The sequence below is a fragment of the Protomyctophum parallelum genome (genome assembly GCF_964188405.1).
Source record: "Protomyctophum parallelum genome assembly, chromosome: 1".
Classification (NCBI taxonomy): Eukaryota; Metazoa; Chordata; class Actinopteri; order Myctophiformes; family Myctophidae; genus Protomyctophum; species Protomyctophum parallelum.
The window spans coordinates 21,655,538-21,681,989 of NC_139697.1; the positions used below are offsets into that span (position 1 = coordinate 21,655,538).

Below are 26,452 nucleotides of genomic sequence, written 5' to 3' on the forward strand. Positions count from 1 at the left end.
AATCATTTCGGCACTACAGCGCCGAAACAGCGGTAAAATAGGAGTATGAATCGGCCCTTAGTGTTGGGTGGTTGCACATATATGCACACATGGCATCAATGCATGGTGTTGTGTGCTGGCACACTACACACTCTGTCTTTCTTTTATCTGTATTGTATTGTGTTTTTGTATGGACGTGGTGTTGGGTGCTTGCACATAATGCACACATGGCATCAACGCATGGTGTTGTGTGCAGACACACTACACACTTTGTCTTTCTTTTATCATTCATTTTTTAAGAGCCTGCCCAGGGACTACAGATTCAATTTAGCTTTGGCTAACTCTGGCCTCATTTACATTGAGGTGAAAACTGACATGTTGATTAATGAGCTTTGTCCCTGTCGAATAAATAAATAAATAAAAGCTCAAAACGTGTCGCAGTGTGCCACGCCCACATGTGGCCCCCCGGGACGGGAGTTGCCCAGGTATGAATAAAGCATTATGGAGGAACACGCTATTCAGTTCAGAACCCCAGGCGGGCATCGCGGAGGTTACACACAATTTACAATTTAGGCAACAAAAACATGGTGTGAGAGGGAGGATGACTGAGTTAAGCAGTCACACCTGGCCTGAGTCAAACTAGAACTGGACTCAGAGCTGGGTGTGGTTGCGCACCTGTTGTGCATCATGGACTTGATCAAGGCACAACAGGTTAAATCAGTCATCTCCACAAACACTCAGGGAAGAGCCTCTGTCCGGACAGTGGAGAGCCATCTGCTCTCCTGTGTAAACTAGTATTGTGATGCTTTCAAATTGTTATTCCCTTGACTTGGAGGAATAAAGCGACAAACTTAAAGGACCACTTCACCACTTTTCAACCCATCTTCATATAATAGATCCTCACTAATAATCATGATAAAATGGTGCAATTTTTTTCTACTCGGTCTGTGTCTCATAGGAGGGCTGTGAAACCGTCTTCCAATCATCATCATTATCATCATTAGGCAGATTTATTTTTAAACACGTTTTTTTACAAAAATATTTAGATTTTCATTATCATGAGAACGATGGCTTCCATTTTCGCATTGCAACTTTTCAGGACTAGAAAGCCTGCAGTTTTTATTAGCTTGTATTCCCCACCGATGATGTCACTGGAAGACGGTTGCTTTGATTGCAAGGGAACAACACAGCGATCTCTGATTGCAAGTCTGATCGAAACCCTACAAGCGCTCAGATCAACCGACACAGGGAGGCTTGGAAGTTCCTTCGCTAAAAAATGCAGGGACACCGCTCACGTACACGTCCCAAACTCTTCTCCCTTCTGGCTCCAAAACTATGGAAAAGCACTTCCCATTGCAATCAGAACTGCAGACTCCACTCCCAATCTTCCGGCGTATAGGCTGAAAACCCACCTCTTCAGACTCCCATCTTTGCCCATATAGCATCTGCACGTAGCACCGAGCTATAGTTTCATTATATAGATATTCTACTGTTAGGTTCAAAGCTTACTGTACGTATGATTCATGACGACAATTTTTATGTATTTGATGTATTACCATGTTTCTTTTTGTTCTTGCTTACTGTAAGTTGCTCTGGATTGTATATTGTATATAAATTGTATATTATAAAGATCAATACAGCATTTTAGTTCAGCAGAATATCCCCCCTTAAACTTATCCTAAGATACTACTCAATCAGCCTTTTCCCAGCTGTCTTTAGACGGCAAACAAGTCAATTCCTGCATTAGTTTTGAGGGATTGTAAGAACTGAACATATTTGTATTGATTCACGGATCTCCCACAAATATAATACTATAATACTAATTCCTGCACACCCTGCAGTGTTTTTCTTCATAGCTAAAGCATAACATAATGCTAACACCAAAAGGGGTTAACCACTAGTTCAGCGGCGCTCTTGACAACACTCTTCTTAAGCACCCGAGGCTGTAATGACAGCCTCCCTGTGATCACCCCAAATATGTTAAATGTTGAGGGTTAGCTAATGGTTTGATCAAAATGGCTGACTGTGCTTTCACCCCTCACATTCAAAGAAGCCATTTTTGTGAACTTACGGTATAAGTGTAGAGCCTGCGACTTATGTCACTTAAAAGCTATAAGGTGACACAGATCTAAATGGGGTTAAATCCGTGATGGATGAATCTGTAACTAGAAGAATGCCTGCTCCACCAATTCCTTTTGATTCAGATATTTGATGTTTTTCTTTTCGCTTTTCCTGTCTGCCTACAATCGGTGAAAAATTCCTCCATCTTTTTTCCCCCTCCCTAAAAGAGTATACAAACCCATCTGGCCGTTGATGAGTTGGTGTCTTGACATCTGGATGTTCTGCATACAGAACTCCAGAAGGAGTATAATATGACACATTTTGTTTAGACTGCAGACGTCTCCATGTGTCAGATCGCATCAGATAATCCCCACACACAGGCCACATAATATAGCGTACAACAACTTCCGTGAACCGAATTCGACCGTAGTAGCCTATATTACGCTGTTGTGAAAGTTTATGATAGAGAAACTCAAAGTTTTAACATCACCAAAGTAGTAGTAGTAGTAGTTGTTGTGAATTAGCAAAATTGACATTGATTGAATGTTTCCTTCGTCCTTGTGCTTCTGTTTTTGCCGAAGTTTTTTTTATTTTTGCTGTTTCTCATAACTTAACATATAATAAGCGAGCATCTGTACTACACAGCCATCTGCCTTGACTTCACGCATGTGTGCACTGACTGCGCCCGCCCCGCTCCTTCCCAGCCCCCCTCCCCACCCCCCACCCCCCCACCCCCACCCCCACACACACACACACACACACACACACACACACACACACACACAGCCAAGGCCTGTACAATGTAACAGTACCGACGTGCAGTTAACATGGCCAGGCAAGTGATTGGAGAAACTGCCTCTAAGCTGATGGGGGGCGGGGGGGGGGGGAGGGGGGACACACTGCTGAGATGAATGTTAAGTCCCCAGTTACATCGGAAAGGCCACGCGAGACCCAGTGGGCAGCTTGGGGAAGGCACAAAATTAAGTGCTTGCGATTTCTCATTATCTGCCCCCAGAAGAACATTGCCTGAGGCGTCAGCCCTTTAGAGTTCATAATATTATTGTAGGCCCTGTTGTTAAGTGGCATTTCCACTTCATTTCACCTAGGCGGGATGATGATTAAGTTAGACGCTTGGATCACTTCATGAACGTACGTACATTAAAAATGTCTAAACCACATGAACACCCTAGTGTCCATTATTCTGGACATGCCATAACAGGTTTTTTTGTTTGAGTATGAAGAAAAAAAGGAGACAGAAATCTGACCGACAGACAGTCACAGTCACACTCGGGTCACATTACACGCAAGACCCCTCCGCTGAAACACACAGGAGGGAGCCCTCCCCTCCCTGAAACAAAGAGAGAGAAATCAGATGAGAGGTGCACCCCACTGCACCGAGACGATCGGCTTGTTATGCAGCGATTCTGTTGAGCCGAGTTGCATGGGAGTCTCCGAGCCGCCATTACGTGACAATACGCCAACCACCTCCCGTCCTGTTTTCAGGAAGGGAGGGGGAGAGGCTTTTTTTTGTAGAAAGGCGTAGAAAGTCATCAATAAAAACATGGGGTAAACGGACATCTACGTGTCCCGCACCGTTGGGATTCGAACCACGTAGAAAATGTTTCTATATCAGTGGTTCTCAAACTATTTCATGTCAAGTACCCGCAGAATGATATGTAATTGGCCCCAATCTCAAAATATGTTGTTCCAGGCAGGGACGCCCCAGAAGCAGAGATATGAGTTAAAAGCATTCGCTGGGAAAAAATATACATATTCAAAGATTTGCACACATTTTCAGGATTCTTCAAAAATAGCCGATCTACAAGTTCATCTATGAGGCTGAGCTTGTATCTGCTATTTTTCAACAGCTAAAGTTTAAAATAATGGTTAAAGTGGTTAAAAGCTAAGGTGACATCAGGTCTAAATAGTTTTAAGCTGTGGTGATTACGGAACATGGACGTTTGGTTGTTATGTTTGAGAGTACTTTACTTACAGAGACTCTGTGGCCACGACGCGTTGGGCCAGGCCGTAGAGCGTGCTGCCGTTTGTGAGGACCACCATCTGGCTGAGGTGGGGGCTGGGGACCTTCTCCTTCCTGTCCTCTACTGGGCCGTGGACCCCCGAAGTCTCCCCGAGTGATTCCTGGAGTTAACACAGAGCATGGCGGAACATAAGCAACATGGTTCTCAACACTTTTTCATGTCCAGGAAAGGACCCCCAAATTGACACTTATCAGGACCCCCAATTGAAGATTTTTACAGCTCTAGCAGTGACTCTCAACCATTTTATTTTCAAGGACCCCCCCCCCCCCCTCAGGGGGGGGGGGACTTGCATTAGGCTACAGACCCCCATTTCTATCTCTGCGACCCCAATTTATATACTAAAATCAAAGTTTGAGAACTACTGACATAAGCATCCACAAACGAAATAACTGTTCATCTGTAGTTAAAAATAATAATAATCTGCATCTTCCATGCAGTATTGAAACAAAAAAGCACCAAAACAAGGCTCATTATACAATTTACAATTTACAATTTAGGCATTTAGCAGACGCTCTTAATCCAGAGCGACTTACATTTAGGCAAGAACAAAAGCATGGGAATACATCACATAAAAGCATTTATCATGAAACATGCGTAAGCTAAGAAGGTAACAGTGGAATATCTATATGATGAAACTATACATACACTATACATAATAAACTATACATATTCACTACTATGCTATACATATGTACTATGGCGTGCTATGACTATATACAATACAATTATAGTGCTGTCTACATAACATGCTATAAGTCTAAGTCAAATGCTATCTAAGCCAACAGAAATTCTATCTAAGGGGTTAGGGTAAGTGCTATGGGCCATGATGGAGTCTGAAAAGGTGGGTTTTCAGGCTACGGCGGAAGATTGGGAGTGATGCTGCAGTTCTGACTGCAATGGGAAGTGCATTCCACAGTTTTGGAGCCAGAAGGGAGAAGAGTTTGGGACGTGTGGAGCGTTGTCCCGGCGTTTTTAGTGAGGGTACTTCCAGTTTCCCTGCGTTGGCTGATCTGAGTGCGCGGGAGGGTTTGTAGGGTTCAATCATACTTGTAAGATATGGGGGAGCCATACCTTTGGTTGCTTTGAATGCCAGCATCAGAGTTTTGTATTCTGTGCGGGCAGCGACCGGGAGCCAGTGGAGGGAGCGGAGCAGGGGGGAGACATGTGAGAATTTTGGCTGGTTGAAGACCAAGCGAGCTGCTGCATTTTGGATCAGCTGGAGAGGCTTAAGTGCACATGCTGGTAGGCCAGTAAGGAGGGAGTTACAATAGTCGAGTTTTGACAAGACTGTTGTCTGGATTAGGAGCTGGGCTGATTCCTGGGTGAGGAACGGTCTAATTCGTCGTATGTTATAGAGTGTGAACCTACATGATCGAGTGACAGCTGTGATGTGAGCTTTGAACGAGAGCTGACTGTCCAGGACAACACCAAGATTCCTGGCTGTTGGGACAGACGTTACCAGGGCGTTGTCTACGGAAATAGTTAGCTCCTGCATAGGGCAGGACTTAGCTGGGAAGAAGAGAAGCTCAGTCTTGTCTGGGTTCAGCTTGAGGTGGTTGGAGGACATCCACTGTGATATGTCAGCCAGGCATGCAGTGATGCGCTCTTCCACCTGAGTGGCAGAGGGGGGGAAGGATAGGAACAGTTGTGTGTCATCGGCGTAGCAGTGATAGGATATATTGTGAGCAGAGATGATAGTGCCAAGGGATTTAGTGTACAGTGAGAAAAGGAGGGGACCAAGTACAGATCCCTGTGGGACCCCAGTTTGGAGGGTTCGGGGGGATGATAGCAGACCTTTCCAGGAAACCTGGTAGGTCCATTATTATTATGAAAGTAGAAACAGAGATCAATACGTTGTATGAGTAGCGCGAGGATATACAGTAAGGACTGATGCTATTTTAAGCAATCTGCACTGAGAAGCATCAATAAGAAGGAAAATACTGATCAACATTTCAATGACTTGTAGTACAGGCAGGTGTGTGGGTGTTGTTTTTTTACTGCAAAGTTCTTCAGTTGAATATCTAATGTTTGACAACAGCGCAGTGTGTGTGTGGCCGCTCCTTCTACAGCTATCAAATAGGGTTGTCCTGATCCGATCACGTGATCGTAAAATCGGGGCCGATCACGTTATTTTAAAAATAAATGGTGATTGGGACATCCCCTAGCATCAATATGGGTTGGGCCCAAATACATGGACCTCTATGGAGCTATGGGGTTTTTTGGGCCCAATGACAGCGCCACAACAAGCCATTATATGAACTTTCAGGAAGTCAGGATTTCCGACTGGCTTCAGACACTATTGGCTTCACTGCCCCCCCTGGCCTTGATATGAGAAAGCGTTGAAAACACACGCTGTGCATTACAGAAATCACATTGCAACCAAAGCCTCAAAAAGAGCATTATTGTCCACCGTGGGATTCTGCTGACCAAACCAATCCTCCAGAAGCCAGCCGTGATCTAGTTTCTCATTCTGAAAAGCACAGAGTGCCGAGTATTCATTATTTTTGAAACACCTGAATGAAATCTCTCCGAATCCCCCCCCCCCGCCTTCCAAGCACAACGGCATGCGGCATGCTATTGGTGCGTACCGAGACATAATTTCCACACAGAAGCACAATAATATTTTCCGCAAGCTTATTGTACAGTACACGTAACGCCACAAGCCACTGTATTGTGCTGCCGTCTGTGTGCCCTCTGTGACGGAGACACCACTGGGGAAATGAGTAGGACAGATCAATAACAATAACAGGGCTAATGAAGAAATAGCATGCTATTAAAGCCGCGCCACATTATCCGCTTACATATATGGGTCGCTCCTGTGTGTACATTGTGTGTCTAATCTGGGTTAGGAACTGCTACTATGGACAACCAGTTATTATTATTCATGTTTTTCAGCATTTGTAACTATGCAGTGTTGATTTCGTCGACTAATACTATGATGAAAAATCACACCCGTGTGAACCGAGTGGTGCAACTACCCTCTCTCCCCCGTCCTCTCCTCTCTCTGTCTGTCAGTGCAGCACTAAATTACTATATCACTCTCTCTGTTTCTGGCAAACAGCGCCCCTACTGGTACTCATTATACTGGTGCCCATACATACACAGGTGAACACATACATAGGTGAACACGGACATTGCTGTTCCTTGGAGTGGTTGCACCACTCAAAAAATGTTTGTCGACTACCATTCACTGGTGAAAACTAAATGAAAACTAAGCTATGATTTGATTAGATTTTTATTTGGATCTTTTGCCTAATCTTCCAAGAGTCCAGAAATAAATTAAAACATTACAGAATACGTTATATTACATTTACAAAATAGTACATTGCATTTCAAAAATACATTTCAAATTGCACTGATGCTAAACGACAACAGCGAGTCAAATACAAAAACACCTATACCTCTAATCCTCAACTCGTACAACCACGCACGCACGCACGCACGCACGCACGCACGCACGCACGCACGCACGCACGCACGCACGCACGCACGCACGCACGCACGCACGCACGCACACACACACACACACACACACACACACACACACACACACACACACACACACACACACACACACACACACACACACACACACACACACACACACACACACACACACACACACACACACACACACACACACACACACACAGCATAATGCCTGCCCACAGACAGACACAGTTCATTCACCTATCTATGGTGGACTATGCATGGCAGGGTGGTCCTCTTCCCTGAGCCAGCTGAAAACCTGACCGCATACCAACGCAGAAACTAGAACTTAAAAAACAAAGCTAAACAGAAATCACAACATAACAGTGAATCAATAAAAGCAATCCCAGCTATAACGACGAGTTCCATAATTTAACCGCCCTAAAAATAAAAGATCGGCTTCCCTAGTTTTTTATTTTTGGTAAAACATAAATATCTTTGTGTCTTGATCTTGTGTTGACCTGATGTTTCTGGTTTATTAGATGTTTTTATTTTAGAAAGCAATGCAAGAGACTGTTTTCTTATGCATTCAAGTGCTGTGGGCCATTTCATTCTGTTTCACCCGTGTCTGTTTCATACCCACATCTTAACCCTTGGCCTACAATTCACGGAAAAAACGGAATTAATCGAAAAATCTAAACCTCCCGCTAACGGAAAAAACGGAATGACAATCAATATCAGTTATCGCGGGGTCAAAAGAGCAAAGATTTATATTTTTTCGCTAATATCACTAATGTTGGATGTAATTTACCAAAAAACGGCCGAAATCCGCGTGATCGTGCGCTATCGTGCACGCGCGCCGTCTCTATGTGCGTCGCTGTAAAAAATGTGATATTTTGCGATCTTTTGGGGTTGATTTGAGGATAATTTGACTTAGTTATGAAAAATATAGCATTAGCTTAGCAATCCGGACCAGCCAAGCTATTGACTAGGGTCAAAATAGTACAGGATGTTGTTGATCGTTCAACCGGAAGTGACTTAGGAAGATCCGTCTATTTTAGCCAAAATCAGCATAATGATGCTTTCCCGCCATCTGGTGGCGAATCGAGAGAATACATTTGCAATGAATGAATGGAAAAAAAACATCTCTTCAATCCACCAGATCTTTCTTGTATGTTAAAACGATGAATTAAAAATATGCCAATTTGTTACCCAAACAAAAAAATTGGGACTGGCAGGGCAAGGGTTAAGACCATTCTAGCTGCCTTATTTAGTGTGATCTGCAGTCTTCTCATATCGGTCTGAGCTGCGTTGCCCCATACTGTACAGCAATAGTCTACGTGACTATAAATCAGACTGCGGGATATTAGCCTCAACGTCTCTTCAGATAGAAGCCCTGCAATTCGCCCAACCATTCCTGCCATTCGTATTACCTTTTTAGAGATATCTGTGGCATGAGCTGTCCATGATAAATTGTTTTGTATTTTAATTCCTCGTAGTTTCACTTCTGTGACCTCATTTATCTGTACCCCTCCATGAGAGAAGTTCCATGGCCCTAACCTGTTCCTTTTTCTGTTGGTGCATATGACCATATTCTTAGTTTTATCAGTGTTCAGTACTAATTTGTTATTCTCTACCCATTTAACAACGTGTTTAAAATCGACAATCATTCACCAGAGTTTGTGATTCAGCTACTGTGATGAGACTAAAACTAAGACTAAAGATATTGACAATTTGGTCAACAAATGAAAACTACACTAAAATGTGAGAAAGGGACTAAGTGTGGACGAAGTGGACAAGAGATCCAGTATAAGTCATTTTACACTTGGTTGCATGCTGAAAATAGCCGATCTACAAGCTAGCAACGCGTTGTTAGCTTGTTGATCTGCTATTTTCAGTGTAAAAAAAGTGTAAAATTACGACGGCATCAAGGCCCGCCAAAATACATTTTAGTCACCTAAATCAACTGTAGGTGTGTAGCAACTGCCACACAAGTTAAAGATGATTTATTTTAATAGCAACATTTAAAAGTACATGTTGTATTATTTAATATTTCTAATTAACTCCATCTGTCAAGGGTAAGGTCCTATACATTCTGTGCTGTCTATTGTGTGATTTTGTTATTATTTGGGGGGTTTTAAACACTATGTTTATGATTTGATATATTTTGAGTGACATGGGTCTGAGTTGGACTGACGCCCATAAAGTAGGCGGAGGTTACCGGCCTGGGAGAGACCTGACGGGGAGAGACAAACAAACCAACAGGGAGTCTACGAGGGACCTGTATATATGTTTGTTCTTTAATGCCTCGTTACTGGAAGCTATAGCTACACGAACGATTGAGCTCACGGTTCGAGGAGGCTCGAGACATATCTTCAACCGGTGAGATCGTTCATCTTTTATTTATTTATTTCGACATCCCGCGAGGATCCGAGGGTTTTCTTCCTCTTCGTTTGGAGTAGCCTATACCTGGATTACGTTCGCTATGGGGATGGATTAAGTTATTTTTATCACCTTTACTTTGCTTTGGAGGGAGTTTTACGTTGTGAAAGGAACTCTGGGGGCAACAGACTTTGGTTGTAAACATCCACGGATGACGGAACGATAAGAAACAATAAGAATGGGCGTGCGTGTGTGAGACACGGACACTCGATTTCATTAATTTACTCATTCATTTCATTCAACTCTGTATAACTGTTGCTTTGAACTATAGAGCACCGAAGTCCTGACGTAACTCGCTCATCCCGACGATTCCCCTGGTTCACGGAAGTAATTTCTCTATGGAGAATAACATGGGGTGATTTTAATATCGTCTACTATAAGCGTTGTGGTCCAAAAACAAACAAGCTGTCTCTGCGTTATTGTTAGGGAGGTGTCTCTGTATCGTTTGCAACAGTCAGTCACTCATATATGATACAGTCTGCTTCTAGCGAAAATCGAACTAATTCAGCAGCAGTAACATTAGCGTTTTCTCTCAGTCAGTTGATTCTTCATATCCATATGAGTGAAGCGGCCGGGGTGACATGTTTATTTTTCAAACACAGTTGTTATGTGAGGCGATCTAAAATCGCCTCAATGGGGATTTCAATGCAACTAAACAAATACATGAACCTGGGGACTGACGCCCTCTACTGAAATTGACGTCAGACTTCGGTGCTCTATAGATAAAAGGTTGACGTGAGCTTTGCTTCTGACTGTTTTATGCTTGCTTATTTAGGCTATTTTCATTACATTCCACTTTATCAGTTGTATCTTAAGAAGAGATCATTCACAACCCGTGATTTAAATAATTCGTAGCAGTGATAGTAATATCTGACCGTTACAGGTGTAGTCGACTAAAGTCTTATGATATTTAGTCTAACAATGTGACTAAAACTAAATGAGACCTAAAAGCTAAAATCTAAATTCGCTGTCAAAATAAACACTGACTGTAACACAAGATGAATGAGAAATGTGCTTTTTATAGTGCTTTTCCAAGGACACTTTGACATGTGGACAGGAGGAGGAGCCGGGATTCAAACCGCCGACCCACGGATCATATAGGACGACCTGCTCTACCTACCTCCTGAGCCACGGGTTCAAACTTGACACCCCCACGCTCACAAGGTGACATAATGGTCTGTGCGCAATATAATCAACCGAGACGCCGGGCACCGTGGTCATTTATTATTAACAGTTTGACTGTTTTTTACGATTAACCCGCATTTTAATCAACCCCCCTTCACTGCCGAGATTGTTGTATTACCTTTAGAGCATACGCTGAATTATTTGGGCTTTTAATCCGCGAAAATCCATCAAAAAAAGCTCCCGTGGTTTGTTATGATCTGTGTGTAGCATCCACCATCTTGGTGCACCCGGAAGACGCACACAAGATTGGTTTCAATGAGGCGTTGCATCCAATGCATTTCCATTGGCCTCAATTTCCCAGAAGCCCTAGCAGCCCACAGCATGTGACGATTTCCGGTTTCGTCATCACATCGAAGGCATCCAGTCTCATACTCCGCGACGAAGACGGATTTTCTTTTGATTCATTACATTACGGCGGATTAAACACATAAAACAAAAGGCGGGTACAGTTGAGTGCCAATGATTCCGTCTGAAATCCTCTTTATACGTTTTAGGTTTTGCGAATATTGGAAAATGTAGTACTGAAATCAACCAGCAGGTGGAGCAGTTGAGTATGTTTTTTATAATTGGCCTGAACCCTGCACTGCATGTGCTAATAAAAAGTATTTATGCTCAAATTTTTAAATTATATAGTTATATATGTTATATAGCCTATAAAAGTTTAAGGGGATATGATGGACATATAGTGTGTGCCCTGATATAAAATACCACTGTGAATATGTGAATCAAATCCCTAGGAAGGTGATTAAACAAAGGGGAATCACCCTCCCCTATTAATTAACATCACATTTACCTCATTATTATTTATTCCTAACTTTAATCTGGTCGTGTTTTTAAGTGATGTGAGAAAAACTTTCCCCAAAAATCGCGATAAATCATTGAATGCTCTGAGGTTTGAACTCACGGCCAATGCGTAAAATGGACTTGCAGTCTAACGCCTAAAAGATCAAGCTATTGAAACTTGTGTAAACAACAGCTGATCTCCAGGCTCAAAGGTCTTGTACATCGCATAAAGTATGCATAGCTGGATAATGGACTCGTAGTCTAACATCTAACACAGTAAGCTAATAATCTATCTGACTGCTATTATTTACTGTGCATCGAAATGGAACAACTTCCCTTTCCCAAAACGTAGAAAAGCTTCTCTTCTCTCGCAATCTCTCTCTCTCTCTGCGCAATGTTGCTGCTCAGTTGCGGTGAGAGCGCTGAATATCTACCAAAGAAAATGTTCCTAAATCTGTGACATTTTACCGATTCCGTGTGATCATGATATAAAACAAAAAATCGTTCCTGTGTTGTGTTGTAGAAGAACACAAGAATCTGGTCGCGTTTTTAAGTGATGTGAGAAAAACAAAAATCTAAGCATTCTGTTGCAGTCACTTTGAGAAAAAGGGTCAGTGTCATTATATTTTGAAAATACTTTAAAATGAAATGGATCATGGATGTTTTGTGATAAAAAGACAAGCATTAATTTCAAATAATTTGCATTTATTTCTGTGTAAAATTTGAAAACAAACGGAAATATAAAATACAAAATGATATACAGTAGACTTGAGCCGTGTCAAGTGTAAAAAGCATAAAAAGTATATATACAGTAGGCCGTGTCAAATGTGCCAAAAAATATAACATCTGATACAATCTGATTCAAGCATTTTGAGAGAAAAAAAATCACCCGTGTGAAGTGAGTGGCGCAGAGCTACATATCATGGTACAAATAAAGTAGCTGCAGTCCATAGCAGTCTGATTACTTCCCACTTGGTCGCCCTCCATTTTTAATAACAATCCGGCAAACACTGTGCAAGTGATTAATGTAGATATTGCATCTCTCTGTGGTCAAAACTGTGTTCCAAAACGTCTCAATCGCGTGGACAAGTTCATCTTTGGTGGTGGGTTTAGCGACGCCTTTCACAAATGCTTTGAGATCTTTCCAGACGAGTTCAATAGGGTTGAAATCTGGTGACTCCGCTGGGGTGCGCTGCCAATTAATTCCAGCGCGTTCAATGGCAAGGCGAGAGGCAGTGTGCTTGGGGTCGTTGTCTTGGAAAAAACGATGTGTTTTCAATTTCCATTCCTTCTTCATAAAGGGCTCGGCAGTGTTTTTAATCACTTCCTCTTCAAAAAACACACGATCCATAATTCCTTCAAAGATATAAAGAGGGCCAGGTCCACAGCGAGAAATGCCTCCCCAGACATGGAGCTTCAAGGGATGTTTTGGCTGGCATTTGGAAACCTCGTGATCTTTGTGGCGGTAGCATTTGTCTGCGAAGGCCTGCATCGCAACTGTAGTTTCGTCTGTAAACAGGACGTCATGCCAATTTTCACCAGAATCCAGCCAGGACTGCGCCTGCTGCACGCGCAAAATCTTATTTTTGTCACGTGTCATTGGCAAAGTTCTGTAAATAAAAGAACAGTAATTTTAGTAAATAGTAAATACATCCTCCAAACAGTGTCACATTACAGAAATGTTTCTTTTCTCTTTTTCTATAATTACCGGGTCTTTCCGTGTCTCCACTGAAGTTTTTTCAGAGCTCTTTTAAGCGTCCGCACTCCCAAGCTGATATTGTGCCTGGATGCCAGCAGTTCCTTTATTTTTGGCGTCGTCAGTTCATCATTCTCCATGAGCAGAGCATGGATAATTTGCAGGACCTCACTGCAAAGAGAAAAACAAATACTGCTTTTAATGTTTGTTTTTTGTTTTGTTTTACACATAGCCTACACACACAAACACAATGAATTTGATCAAATTAATACAGAATGTCGGCTTACCTGGTCAATTTACGTGCAAGCCTGGGTTTGTGTGCGAGTTGCGCTACTTTATATCTCAATAGCGTTCTCTTCGTCACGTCAATCCCAGAGTCTTGTAAGATCTTCTGTATGTATTTGATTTTGTAGCCTCGTTCCCATAAGCTACGGATCTGCTCACCCGTTTGACAATTGATCTTCGTCATGATGTCAGTATGTTGGCTACAATTAAGAATTGAACCTTATTATACAGTATTTTCTGTGTTGGCCACACCCCCTGGATAGGGTGAATGACAATGAACCATGAATTTATCAATTGGTCTTGAGTGGTCTATCAGAAGCATAGTCATAGTGAGCATAACATTATAATGTTACAATGGAGTCAATGTGTCCAGCCTGGGCGTGGTGCTGATTGATTGCGTTTTGAGAATGTTTCAAATTAGCATTCTATAGAGATGCAGAGAGAGAGCGATGCATGGTCACACACACACATGGCCCTGCACATTCCTCCCTCAGACACTACTAACTAGCCTACAATATTGTTCATATATCACTGTTAACAACATTAAAACTTATCATATGTTGCATTAAATGCAGCGAGCATGCGCCGCTGCATTCTGTCAGAATCTCATGTGTGTGTGTGGGGGGGGGGGGGGGGGGGTGTCGCACGCGTGCGTGCGTGCGAACTTCATGACAGTGGTGCAGCATTACATTGTATTTTGATTTGAAATAAATAATGATGAATAAATGTCTATACTGTTGCTTGTGTGTGTGTTTTTTTAGACAATAGACCACTTAATTAACCCTAAAAATATATAGACCTACACAGCAAAAATGGGAGAGTTAAAATTCCAGGGTTAAACATTGCAGAGTTGATTTCAACTCCCAAAGTGTCATTTTAACACCTTCAGATTTAAATTGGGTTCAGTGTTGGAGTCATTTGAAAGAGTTGATCACGCCAGTGTTACCAAACTCAGAGCGCATGGTAGATATAAAGCACAATGGTTGTAATCATGTTAAAAAAAAAAAATCGTTCCTGTGTTGTAGAAGAACACAAGAACGCTGGTGGAATAAATTTATTTTTCACGTCACATCATTAACAACTATTAGTGTTATCTTACATGTTTCTACATTTGTAGAATATATTATTATTAGTTGTTAATGACGTGACGTGACGTAATAAAAAGACCAAGCACCAAGACCAAGCACCAAGAGATATAACATACGTTTACGTTTCAGTGGTCTCAGATTTTTATATAGCTCTCTACTCCCCCTAGTGGACATAATATATACATTGTGAAATGCGCAGATCACGCAGTCCTCGCCAAAATGAATCAGACGGAATCATTGGCACTCAACTGTATGTCCGATACGGCAGCGACATTAACCTGGAGTAATCCATTCAAGGCACGGAAACTGTTAATAGCTGATCAAGATGCGAGAGAGCGTTAACTCATATAGGCTAATACCGCTCAAGGACACGCAGGACCCGTCTGAGAAGAATGAGGAAGCGTGAAGTGTGAATGGAACGCGTCAATGTGCAGTCATAAATGGACACATTGTGTTCCCCCCCGCCAAATAAGATGTATGTACAGTTAGGAAACTGTCATTTATTGGAGTCTGTCAGAGACCAGTTAATTGCCACTAGGAGCAGCAGGCGCAGACTGAATAGAATTCATAGATAAGAACGACCTCTGATCCAGAGGTCAAAAAGTGTCAGTGATACAGCGTATAGCCAATATTATGGCTTTCCCGACTTCCTATAGCCCAAAGGCGGCGGCGATGTGTATATACTGTAACTCTGAGTTCTATCACTTAAAAACGATATACAGTTACTTTGTTTACTGCAGGCTTCTCCCATGGGGTCAATACTAGGCCCCCTCCAAAAGTCTTTGCCCCAAAATAGTCCATTTCAAAAGCTATACACAAGCTTGATGATCAGACATTTTGACCAAAATGTCTATGCCAGAATAGGGATGTGGTTAAATATTTGATGTGCCGTTGATGAGGGCTGACAGACAAAGTACCCTGCACCAGCAATCTAGTTAGCACAATATAGTAATATCAATTGCCTAAAAACACATAAGAAATGCAGGTGATCCTGTTCCACGTTCAATTTACATATCTCTGCTGTCGGGAAGAAACCACCTAACTCCAAAATGTTCATTTTTCAGGAAATTAAGGAATCCTTATATTTCGAAAACAAAGCCATACTGCTGCCTCATCAAAGTTGGTGTTGTGACTTTAGATATTGTCAATTACTTCCATGAGAGGGGGAGATCGACATGGTGGAGTTAGCTGCTTCAGACCATTTGAGGGTCCAATGGAGTTAAGAGGTTTTGTCCGAAACGCTTTTTTACTAGGCCTACTTTCCATTGGTTCAATATTTTCGAAACAACACACAGAGATGTAAAGGGTGTTCAATAGCACTGATTTATGCCAAAAGGACGTTTTCTCCCGACAACAACGAAAAGGACAGATCAGCAGAAAACAATATTTTCCCCAGAGAAAACTGTGACCTATTCCAGCGCTTACTGTATACAGTAGAGTACAGTTACCTCTCTGCATTCCATCAAAGACATACTGCACTACTGTACCGTAGAGACCGCTGTTGCATGCGGACATAAACCGTTTACGAGACGAACGTTTAGATAAACCGTTGTCACGTTTACGAGACGGACGTTTAGATTAGATGACTTTTACAAAAGACAGAACCTGCAGTGGCTCTCCTATGCCGACTGCTTCTGGGAAACTGAGTCCAACGCAAAGTGAACGAGGGTGTAGGGACAATCTCATCTCGCTTTGCTCTTTGTCTGTGACCCGGATTACAGAAGTCGGCTCAATAACAAATCATGGGACTGTTTTCAAGCGGATTTTTGTGGATCAAAAGGTGCAAATACTTTGTATGCTCCAAAGGTAATTAAACAATCCCGGCAGTCACGGTATCCTGTCAATTATACTATAACGCGTGGAATGTGTTAAAGGACTGAGAGGCAAAGGATGAGTCTGGGAGTGGGAAGTTAACTCTGGTTAAAGCATAGAGCAAGCAGCATTACATCTGGATGGAAACCCTGCTTCTAGAAGAGTGTGTTGGATTTCCGTGGGTATACATTTTAAGAGAAAGCAAAGGAGATTCAACCCTAACAGATTGTTTCAAATCCGCCAGAGCGAATGGTAATGTCATGATATTAGTCACCCTCTACAGTATAAACATATTCAGGACAGGAATGGATCTGTGTCGCTGTAGCGTTTAACCACTTTATTCAGCTCTTGAAAAAAAAAGCAGATCTACAAGCTCATAGCGCTGCACTGAGTGCCGCACTACGAGCTTGTAGATCTGCTATTTTTGAAAAGTCGTGAAAATGTGTGCAATTCATGGAAGGGGGGGACGGGACGACGACAACATATTTTCAGATGGGGTTGGCGGCCAATTACATATCATTTTTGGGGTCCTTGACATGAAAAGGTTTGAGAAACTGTCAGAATTTAGAAGACATTTGCAAATTAGAGATTTGTCTCAGTCCTATAAATGCATTAACCAACCAATTATCTGGAATGTAAGTTGTAAGGTACCCATTATGCGCCACAACAATGTCAAATAATCAATCTGATGGTTTAATTCCACACAAAGATAGGACACTAAATGAAGTGTTTCAGATGAGCAAATTGTGGCAATCCAGAAGAAGAAGAAAAACCCATTACAGAACCCACTTCCTAATGTGAGTAATGATTTCAGATATAGGACCCGTGTAGCATGATCAAACTGGTTGTTTCTTCTGAGGGCTCCGGGAAGTTTTTTCTTTTATGCTGGAATTGATTAACGATGAATGATAATAACAAACGTGATGCCCCTGTGAATAAAATATGCCACCATATGCACATGCATGTCACATTGGAATGCGTGTGGGGATCCGATAGATTTGACTCCAGCCCATTTAGACCTGAGGTTGATTCTACAAATTGATTGTCTTCTAAATCCTGACAGTTTCTGAAAGACCCATGTTTCTATGTCAGTGGTTCTCAAACATTTTCATGTCATGGACCTCCAAAAATATGTGTAATTGGCCGACCAACCCCCATCTGAAAATATGTTGTTCCAGGGACCTCCCCGGAAAACAAACATACGAGTTAAAAACGTTCGTTCTGAAATAATATATATTCAAAGATTTGCGACACATTTTCACATTTTTTCAAAAATCTACAAGAAATGTCAAAGATCTACAGGCTCATAGCGCGGCACCGAGTGCCACCCTATGAGCCTGTAGATCTTGGGTTCCCGCCCAAAATGGGCTAGAGATAATGGGCTTTATTTCCGTCCATGCTAAACCCCTTATCCCCCTTTTTTACTATTTAGAAAAAAACATTTTTGGTTAAAATAGCCAGTCTACATTTTTTTAATATTATTATTTTTTAATATTTTTTGTACATTTTGATGTCAATACCTTTTGACGTACTTTTACTCAAGTACATTTTTTCATGTAGTTCTGCATTGCAGTATAGAGGGTATGCGTATGCATGAATTGAATGGCAGATCTAGTGGCAAATCGAGTGGCAACGTGAGTGACAAAGTGAGTTTAATGTTGATTAAAGTCATTTAATGCAACCAACTATGACTCGTCTGTCAAGTCCAGAAAGTAGTTTTTAGCCACTCGGTAGGCATTTCCGCATAACTTCCTGGTATGATGATGATGTCACGCGCATACTGTATATCAACTAAGGTAGCACTTAAAACATTTGAGTACGTTTTCCGCCCACTGTGCAGAGCAGTACTGCTTCTGCCCTGACCAGGCCAATAACAGACATGTAAGGAAAAGGACAATGAGAGGGTACTGATGGAAGTCAAATGTTGGTTGGTTCATCTGGTTGTGTATTATATGGAGCGGCAGAGACTAAAAAGGGTCTGTGGGGATTTCATCATCTTAATCCTTATTTACATAGTGAAAGCCATGCATTGACATAATTGATGGATCCGATGATGCCGACTGATTGGAGAGCTCTCCTGGTCCTGATTTAACCTCTTAGGGGCTATCTTGCTATGATCAGCGTAATTAATGCAACAATCCGACAGCCATCTTGAGATCCTACTCCATGTTAATTAGATGTTCCATCCCGTGTCATTAACGGAAATTAAACGTGATTCAATGAACCGTCATTAACATAATTTGCTGTTGCCCTTTGGAGCTTCTGTATATTGGAATTAACCCATTCTGGGCGGGAACCCCTTTTGGTGTTTTAAACATTGTTGAAATTTAGCTATTGAAAAATAGCAGATCTACAAGCTCGTAGCGCGCCACTCGGTGGCGCGCTACGAGCTTGTAGGTCTGCTATTTTTTTTTCTTTTTTATAATTTTTTTATCCCACGATTTTGTTACCCATTTTTCTGGGTCTGCTATTTTTGAAAAATCTGAAAAATGTGGGCGCAAATCTTTGAATATATATTCTTTCAAAGTGAATGTTTTTAATTCAGGTCTAAATGGGTTAAAGTGCGGGGACATTTAGGCAATCAAATCAATTGATGAGCAAACATCTGGCAGGTTAATAAGATATTCAGATTGGGTTAACTTGGAATGTTTTCTGTGTGTGTTCTCCCCAAGGAAGAGGAACAGGAGGGGAAGATGATCAGGCTTATGCAAATTGTAGGGGGGGGGGGTCGCATGGCTCAACGGCAGACACACGCATGCATTCCATGTTGCTTGGATACTATGGGATATTATGAAGCAACGCTGGGACTAAATAATGTTAACCCATTTAGACCCGAGTTAAAAACATTCACTTTGAAAGAATATATATTCAAAGATTTGCGCCACATTTTTACGATTTAAAAAAAATAGCAGAGCTACAAGCTCATAGCGCGCAACTCGGTGCCGCTCTAGCTTGTAGATCTGCTATTTTTCAATAGCTAAATTATAACATAATGTTTAAAACACCAAAAGGGGTTCCCGCCCCAAAATGGGTTAAATACAAGGAGATCTAAAAATGTACTGTAACAATGAGTTATAATCAGTGTGAACAGCATTTTATCACGGTTGGGTTGCTGGATGCCATTGCAATCAGAGGACCGTATGACTTCACTTCGTTCTTTCTTAACATAATTTTAGACCCGAGACCAAATTCTACAGAGGTCTTCTAAACCATGACAGTTTTCTGGAGAAAAAGAAAACCTATGTTTCTGTGTCAGTGGTTCTCAAACTAGTTCACGTCAAGGAGCCCCAGAATTATATGTATTTGGCCGCCGACCCCCATCTGAAAATATGTAGTTCCAGGGACACCCCCAGAAGAAAATACTTGAGTTAAAAATAGCAGATCTACAAGCTCACATTGCGGCACTCGGAGCCGCGCTATGAGCTTTAAAATCGTTAAAGTGGTTAAAAGCTAAAGCGACACAGATGCGTTGAGATGTTTTGAATACTTTCTATTCCGTTAGTGGCTGTACATTAGGATTACTATTTTCTTCACGACAATGAGAAATAATTAACAGCAGGCCCCAAATGGCATGACTTATACGTAAACCGTCATTCCCCAACTGACTTATTGCATCTTGCAAGTGCAGGAATGCTTGGAGAATTAGACCTTGCACCATTGGACCTTAGATAGAGTTTCCATTACTTGGCTGTTTTGAGTGAGAGGCCCAAAATTACTTTTGATCAGGGGAACACAAAAATATTTAACGTTGGAATGCAAGGGAAGACGAAGACCTACACAATGCAGTGACGTAAGGATGGGAACCCCTTTTTGAGTTTTTAATGGGCGCTAGGCGTCCCCTGCTATATTCAGCTATACTAGTGTAGATTTTCGTCTTACACAAACAATGAATGTACGAATTTACGTCATATGTGGACGAGCAAATCCACATGTTACCATCATGATGATGTACGATGATAAGAGCGCCCCTCACTTCACATTGGTGTGATTTTTTGAGGGGCGCCAGCCCCTCCTATACACAGGTTTAATGTTTGTCTTTAGTTCAATGTTTGTTTTGTAAACGCCATTGACAATGAAGGGAAAGATTACGTCATAATGTCATGTCAATGTCATAATGTATTGTTAAAGGCGTTTAATAAGGCACCGTTTGTTTTACATCACCCTTAGAATGCCACACTATTTATCCATAATGTATAAATGATGGATAAGGGGTCAGGACAACGAGGCCTTTTCGGGGAGGGGTCAGAATGAAATTTGGACTGTTCGTCTGTGGTACCCTACATCACATGAGTTAGACTTTAATACTGTATATTAGCGCCCCTCACTTCACACGCGTTTGATTTTTAACTTTCAAGACGGGAACCCATTTTGGGGTTTTTGTTGCTATGTACAGTATATACCTGTAGCAACATGACGTATTTGTGAGTTTTACATTGTTTAATACAACCAGATAGGACTTTTTTGACGTATGAGCTGTCAATGGCAAATTGCACCTAGTTACCACCACGCCATTCAATTTATGGCAAGATGGTCAAAAGCACATCTACATGCTCACCAAATACATCTTAAATGGTCACAGCGCAGACAAAACTAAATTGAGCTCTTTAAAGGTTCCATAACAAACTTTCATTTATTTTTATTTTTCGTTTTTCTTTTAGATTTTATGACGTCAATTACACCCACCCAACCTTTGAACATTGAGTGGATTTTCTGTGGTTTGGAATTTTCTTTGTGTTTTCTGAAGCCTTTTGAGTTGCAATGGAAACAGGCAAAACAGTGAAAACAGTCACATCTTCTGGAAAATTCTTATGTCATATATGGGATTTGTGGACTGTTACCTCACAATCCACAGGAAAATCAGAGCACTTGTTTAAGCCAGAAAACCCCAGACCACAGAAAATCTACTGAATGTTAAAAGTTCAGTTTTTTTTGGTGCAGATGAGCTCAGAAAACAAAACAATAATAATAAAGAAATTACAAAAACTTAATCCTATTCTTAGCAGAATCAATGTCAAGCTAATCCTTTTACCTAGACATATTATGATTGGCTCAGATGGCCCTGCATGGTTCAACCTGCCTTGAGCTACACACAATCACATTAAATGCTAAACAGTTTGCAGAATTGTGATCATTGTTTTTGTAACTAGCAGGATGAACCTAAATCTTTTAATTGACATTCCTATAATCAGGAAACAAAATGTTGGTTAGGAAAAAAATAAAAAAATAAATGAAAGACAAAACATTTTTGACAAATACTGAATAAACACGAGTTCACCACTCATGTGTAATGCTTGGGAAGTGTTGTGTTCATTTCATTGTGACGGGTGCGATTTATCACCTTGCATTGTGGAAAAAACAACAACATTGTGCATCCAAGAGGATGCCATAAAATGGAGATTAAATTTAAAAAAAAGGCTCTAAATATTGCCTTTGTGTCGACATGGTCCAGTTATTTCACAGCAGAAGGCAAATCAAAGATCTTTTAAGGAGGAATTTAACAAACCTGCAGAGGTAAATCACAGAATAATTGGAATACAGCCCTAACTGCATGGATGCTTAATCCATTCACTTTAAGTTGTTCATCCATTTAATGATCAAAAGTAAGTAAGTAACTAGTAACAAATGTTTAAAACAAATTGCAGTGGAGTAAAAGTACAATATTTGCGTCTGAAATGTAGTAGTGGAGTAAAAGTAAAAGTACACAAAATTGGAAATACTGCAGTAAAGTAAAACCTAAACATTTTAGTATTGTACTTAAGTAAATGTACTTTCCACCACTGTGGGTTGGTTAGATAGGGCCTGGAAATGTGGAAGTCATTTTTTTTTTTTTCTTTGCTCAGACACTACAGTATGACGTGACACTTTCACGTCATTGTCAATGGGAATTTAATGTTTGTGCAGGACAAAGTTTGTGAACATACACTAAAAGCTGGATATAGGAGGGGTTAGCGCCCCTGAAAAATCACACTTGTGTGAAGTGAGGGGCGCTCCTATCACCATACATCACATTACGCGCTCAGCCAATCAAATCATCACAAATGCCAATTCCGGCAAATCACTGTTGGCGTCTTCACTTTTCTGCCCTCACGTTTAACCTTTTCCCCCGCTAAAAACACGTAGAGTGCGTTATTTGTTCGGGAAGCGTCACCATACCCTGCAAAAATGCACAGATCTCCAAGCTTACAAAGATGAACGTGATGCACCGCAGCGCATTAACTTGTAGATCAGCTTATTTCGGCAAGCGAGTCTCTCGCAATGGATGAAGTGACTGCACGTTAAAGTTCACTCTCACTTGATAATGCAACTCTAGATACATTATTTATTGAAGTTCAACCTCAAGACCTGGGCATAGGATGGGGATAGACTGTCAGTCTGTCAAACTGTCAGTCTGTTAGACCGTCATGTGAACCCTGACTAATCATACAAGCGCAAGCTGCACAATACATCGATTTCAGCTATAGGCTACAATTATTTTGATGTGTTGACCAATGTTGGGCACATACAGTAGCCTACATATTTGATTTGAGGTTTGCTACCATTAATTGATTCAGCATGAAGACTAAAGCATTCTAAATACATGTACGCAACGCAAGATGATCCCTGTAATCCCTGCATGAGAATGGGCGTAGTGTACGCCCAAAGTCACGGTAAAAAAAAAATATATATATATATATATTTATTTTAAGATATTTTTTGCGGCTTACGCCTTTTATTGTTTTTTTGAAGGGACAGACAGTAGGCTGACAGGAAACGGGAGAGAGATGGGGGAAGACATGCAGTAAAGGCCGTGTCGGGCTCGGGAGTCGAACCCGCGGCACACTGCGACTGGATTACCAGTCGGGTGCCCAGACGGTTACGCCACCGCCTGGCCGGCCTGGGCCACAAAAAAATATTAATTCCACACGTTAACGTAGATATGGTTGGAAATCACGATACACTAAAAATATGAGCTTGATGAATTGGGCCCAATGTGTGTGATCACCTGATGAACCTGACACGGACATGATTTTCATCGCAGTACATTTGTGTGTACCACACACACATCCTGCAAAGTGAACGCAAGGTCTACAGTATGTAAAGTAATCTGCTTAACATTGTCCAAGCTTGCAAGAATCAATAATGTCCACAGGGCACAAAACTCATGATCGCTTTGCATTTTAAAAGAGTGATGTCTCCTTAAGGGGTCCGCAATGATGACCGGGTCATAGGGGGGAGCTTCGCTTCATGAATGAAGGCATGAGTGCTGACTGCATTCGTTATTCATTACCCTTTCAGAAGTGACTCAGGTGACACGGATCGGTCTGCAAGGTGAGAGGATGAAAGAGAACGTGGACTCTGACTGCTAAGTAGAGGATCTTTTGCTGAGCATGTCAGGGATTTGGGATTTCATCATCTTGATATAAGTACAGTTTTAGAAAGTTGCTCGATTCAGTATTCAGATGTTTGATGTTCAGTTGAGCTGCCCAGGCCCCTTCCTATACAAACCCTTTTTTTTTTCTTCATTTACTGTTTTCATAAATCTTTTTGCGTGTTTTTCTGGAGCGTTCTTTGCATTTACCCCAAACAAATATATAAAAGAATAAATGAAAACAGTAATTTAAGATAAAAACAAGGGCGCCTCATGTACAGTATTACAGGGACAATATCAGTCACCAGAAAAAAAGGTTGGGTGTTTTCAATGAATCTATCATGGTTAAAATGAAGTTTTCAATGGGTTTGTATAGGAAGGGCTAAAATGAATATCAAATACCGGTGTCAAAATACTGAATCGAGCAACTTAAAAACTGTAAGCCTGAGAAGACGAGAAAATGACCAAAAGTGGTAAAGCATACTATAGGGCTAAATTGTCTATTGTGACATTGACCATTGACTGGAAAAAGAAATAAAAATAATAGCGCAGATCCTGACACTATACCTCAATCTCATCTGCCAAGTTTGAGCCAAAACCGGATTAAGCCTGTTGAAAGCCAGAAAGGTGTGTGCACACACACACACACACACACACACACACACACACACACACACACACACACACACACACACACACACACACACACACACACACACACACACACACACACACACACACACACACACACACACACACACACACACACACACACACACACACACACACACACACACACACACACACACACACACGGTAGGAAATGTAAAATGTATCTCTCAGCAAACCTGCATGAAGCCAAGTTACTATCTCCGAGATAGCAGGCGATATCTGGTGATGCCTGAAGGTGGTCTTTGACCGAAACGTTGCCAAAATAAAGTGTTCGTATTGCAAGTGCAGACGGTGTGCGGGTCTTTATGCACTTTGTGCCTGTTTTCTGAACACACTGAGCCCTGCCTACGCACCCGTCTCAGAGCATACCAGGTGTGCGTAAGACTTTGTTGCCTACTTTTTTTTATCCTACTATTTTGTAACCCAGTTTTCTTTTGACCCAGTGCCAATTATCTAATGTAATCCTGGGCGCTACACTTCCTCTGCCAACCTGGGGGGGCAGCGGACTGACCTCATGCCTCCTTCTATGCATGAGGAGTCCAAGCTGCTTCTTTTCACCTGACAGAGGGGAATTTCCCCTGCCGGACGTAGCGCGTGGAAGGGACACGTTATTCCGACCAGTTCCTTTCCCCTCCATCAGGCCTACTTTATCACCATATCAAAAGGTTTGGTTTAGGACAAAACATATACATTAATAACACTACTCGCGGGAGCTTACAAAAACCAGCCGACCAATTAAAATGTATTCATAGAATGTGCCGTGGCCGTGATTTATGTGATTACCATCGAGCTACAGTTATAGCCGTGGTGCAGATGACAATCGCATTGTTATGCTGATTGGGTGTTTTGCATATTCAACAGATACTGTACATGCAACAACAACAAGACACCTGTGCGAAGGTCACATGCAGTGTGGATTTTGTTGATTTATATTTAATAAATACTGTGATAAAGAATGTTCGCCGACAACCTTTTTTTCACTGACGAAAAACAAATAAAAACTAGACTAAACTGTTAGGAGGGGACTAGTGGCCAAGAGATCCAGTATACGTCAATTTACACGTGGGTGCATGCTGAAAACAGCTGATCTACAAGCTTGTAGATCGGCTATTTTCAGCATGAGTAAAATCACTCATTACGACGGCATCAACGCCCGCCAAGATACATTTTAGTCGACTAAAATCTTATGATATTTACTAGTCGAGTAAGACTAGACTAACACTAAGACATTCCAGGTGAGTAAAATGTGACTAAAACTAAATGAAAATTAACTATTCAAGAGACTATTACTAAAAACTCAAATCAAAATTTGCTGTCAAAATCAACACTGGTTACAAGACAGCCAGCATTGTCAAAATGCAGAACCCAATGTTTTACTAGCAGATAAAAGGGTCAGGTTCATTTGCTACGGTAACAGTCACTCCCTGTTTATGAATCAGAAAACACTGCTCTCACATCTCAGAGTCGTAACATCACTCTAAGCTTAGCAGTGACGAGGTGTTAGGAATAACCTTTTAGAAGGATTTATAGTTAAGGCATTTATTTAGTGCCGTCATAACACAGCATACTGGAAGAGGTGAACAGTGCCATTTGTGCTGTCAAAAAGGAACGCTGAGTAATTCAGGTTGAA

At 41.5% G+C, this 26,452-nt stretch overlaps 1 protein-coding gene across 1 annotated transcript in view; it reads right to left on the minus strand.

Annotated features, from left to right (window-relative positions):
- The window catches only part of vps50 (VPS50 subunit of EARP/GARPII complex), a 218,347-nt gene that overhangs the window by 23,161 nt on the left and 168,734 nt on the right, over positions 1-26,452 (minus strand). Inside the window, exon 23 of the mRNA XM_083763390.1 lies at positions 4,034-4,182. Coding sequence (XP_083619516.1) covers positions 4,034-4,182 — 149 coding nt within the window. The remainder of the gene's footprint in view (positions 1-4,033; positions 4,183-26,452) is intronic.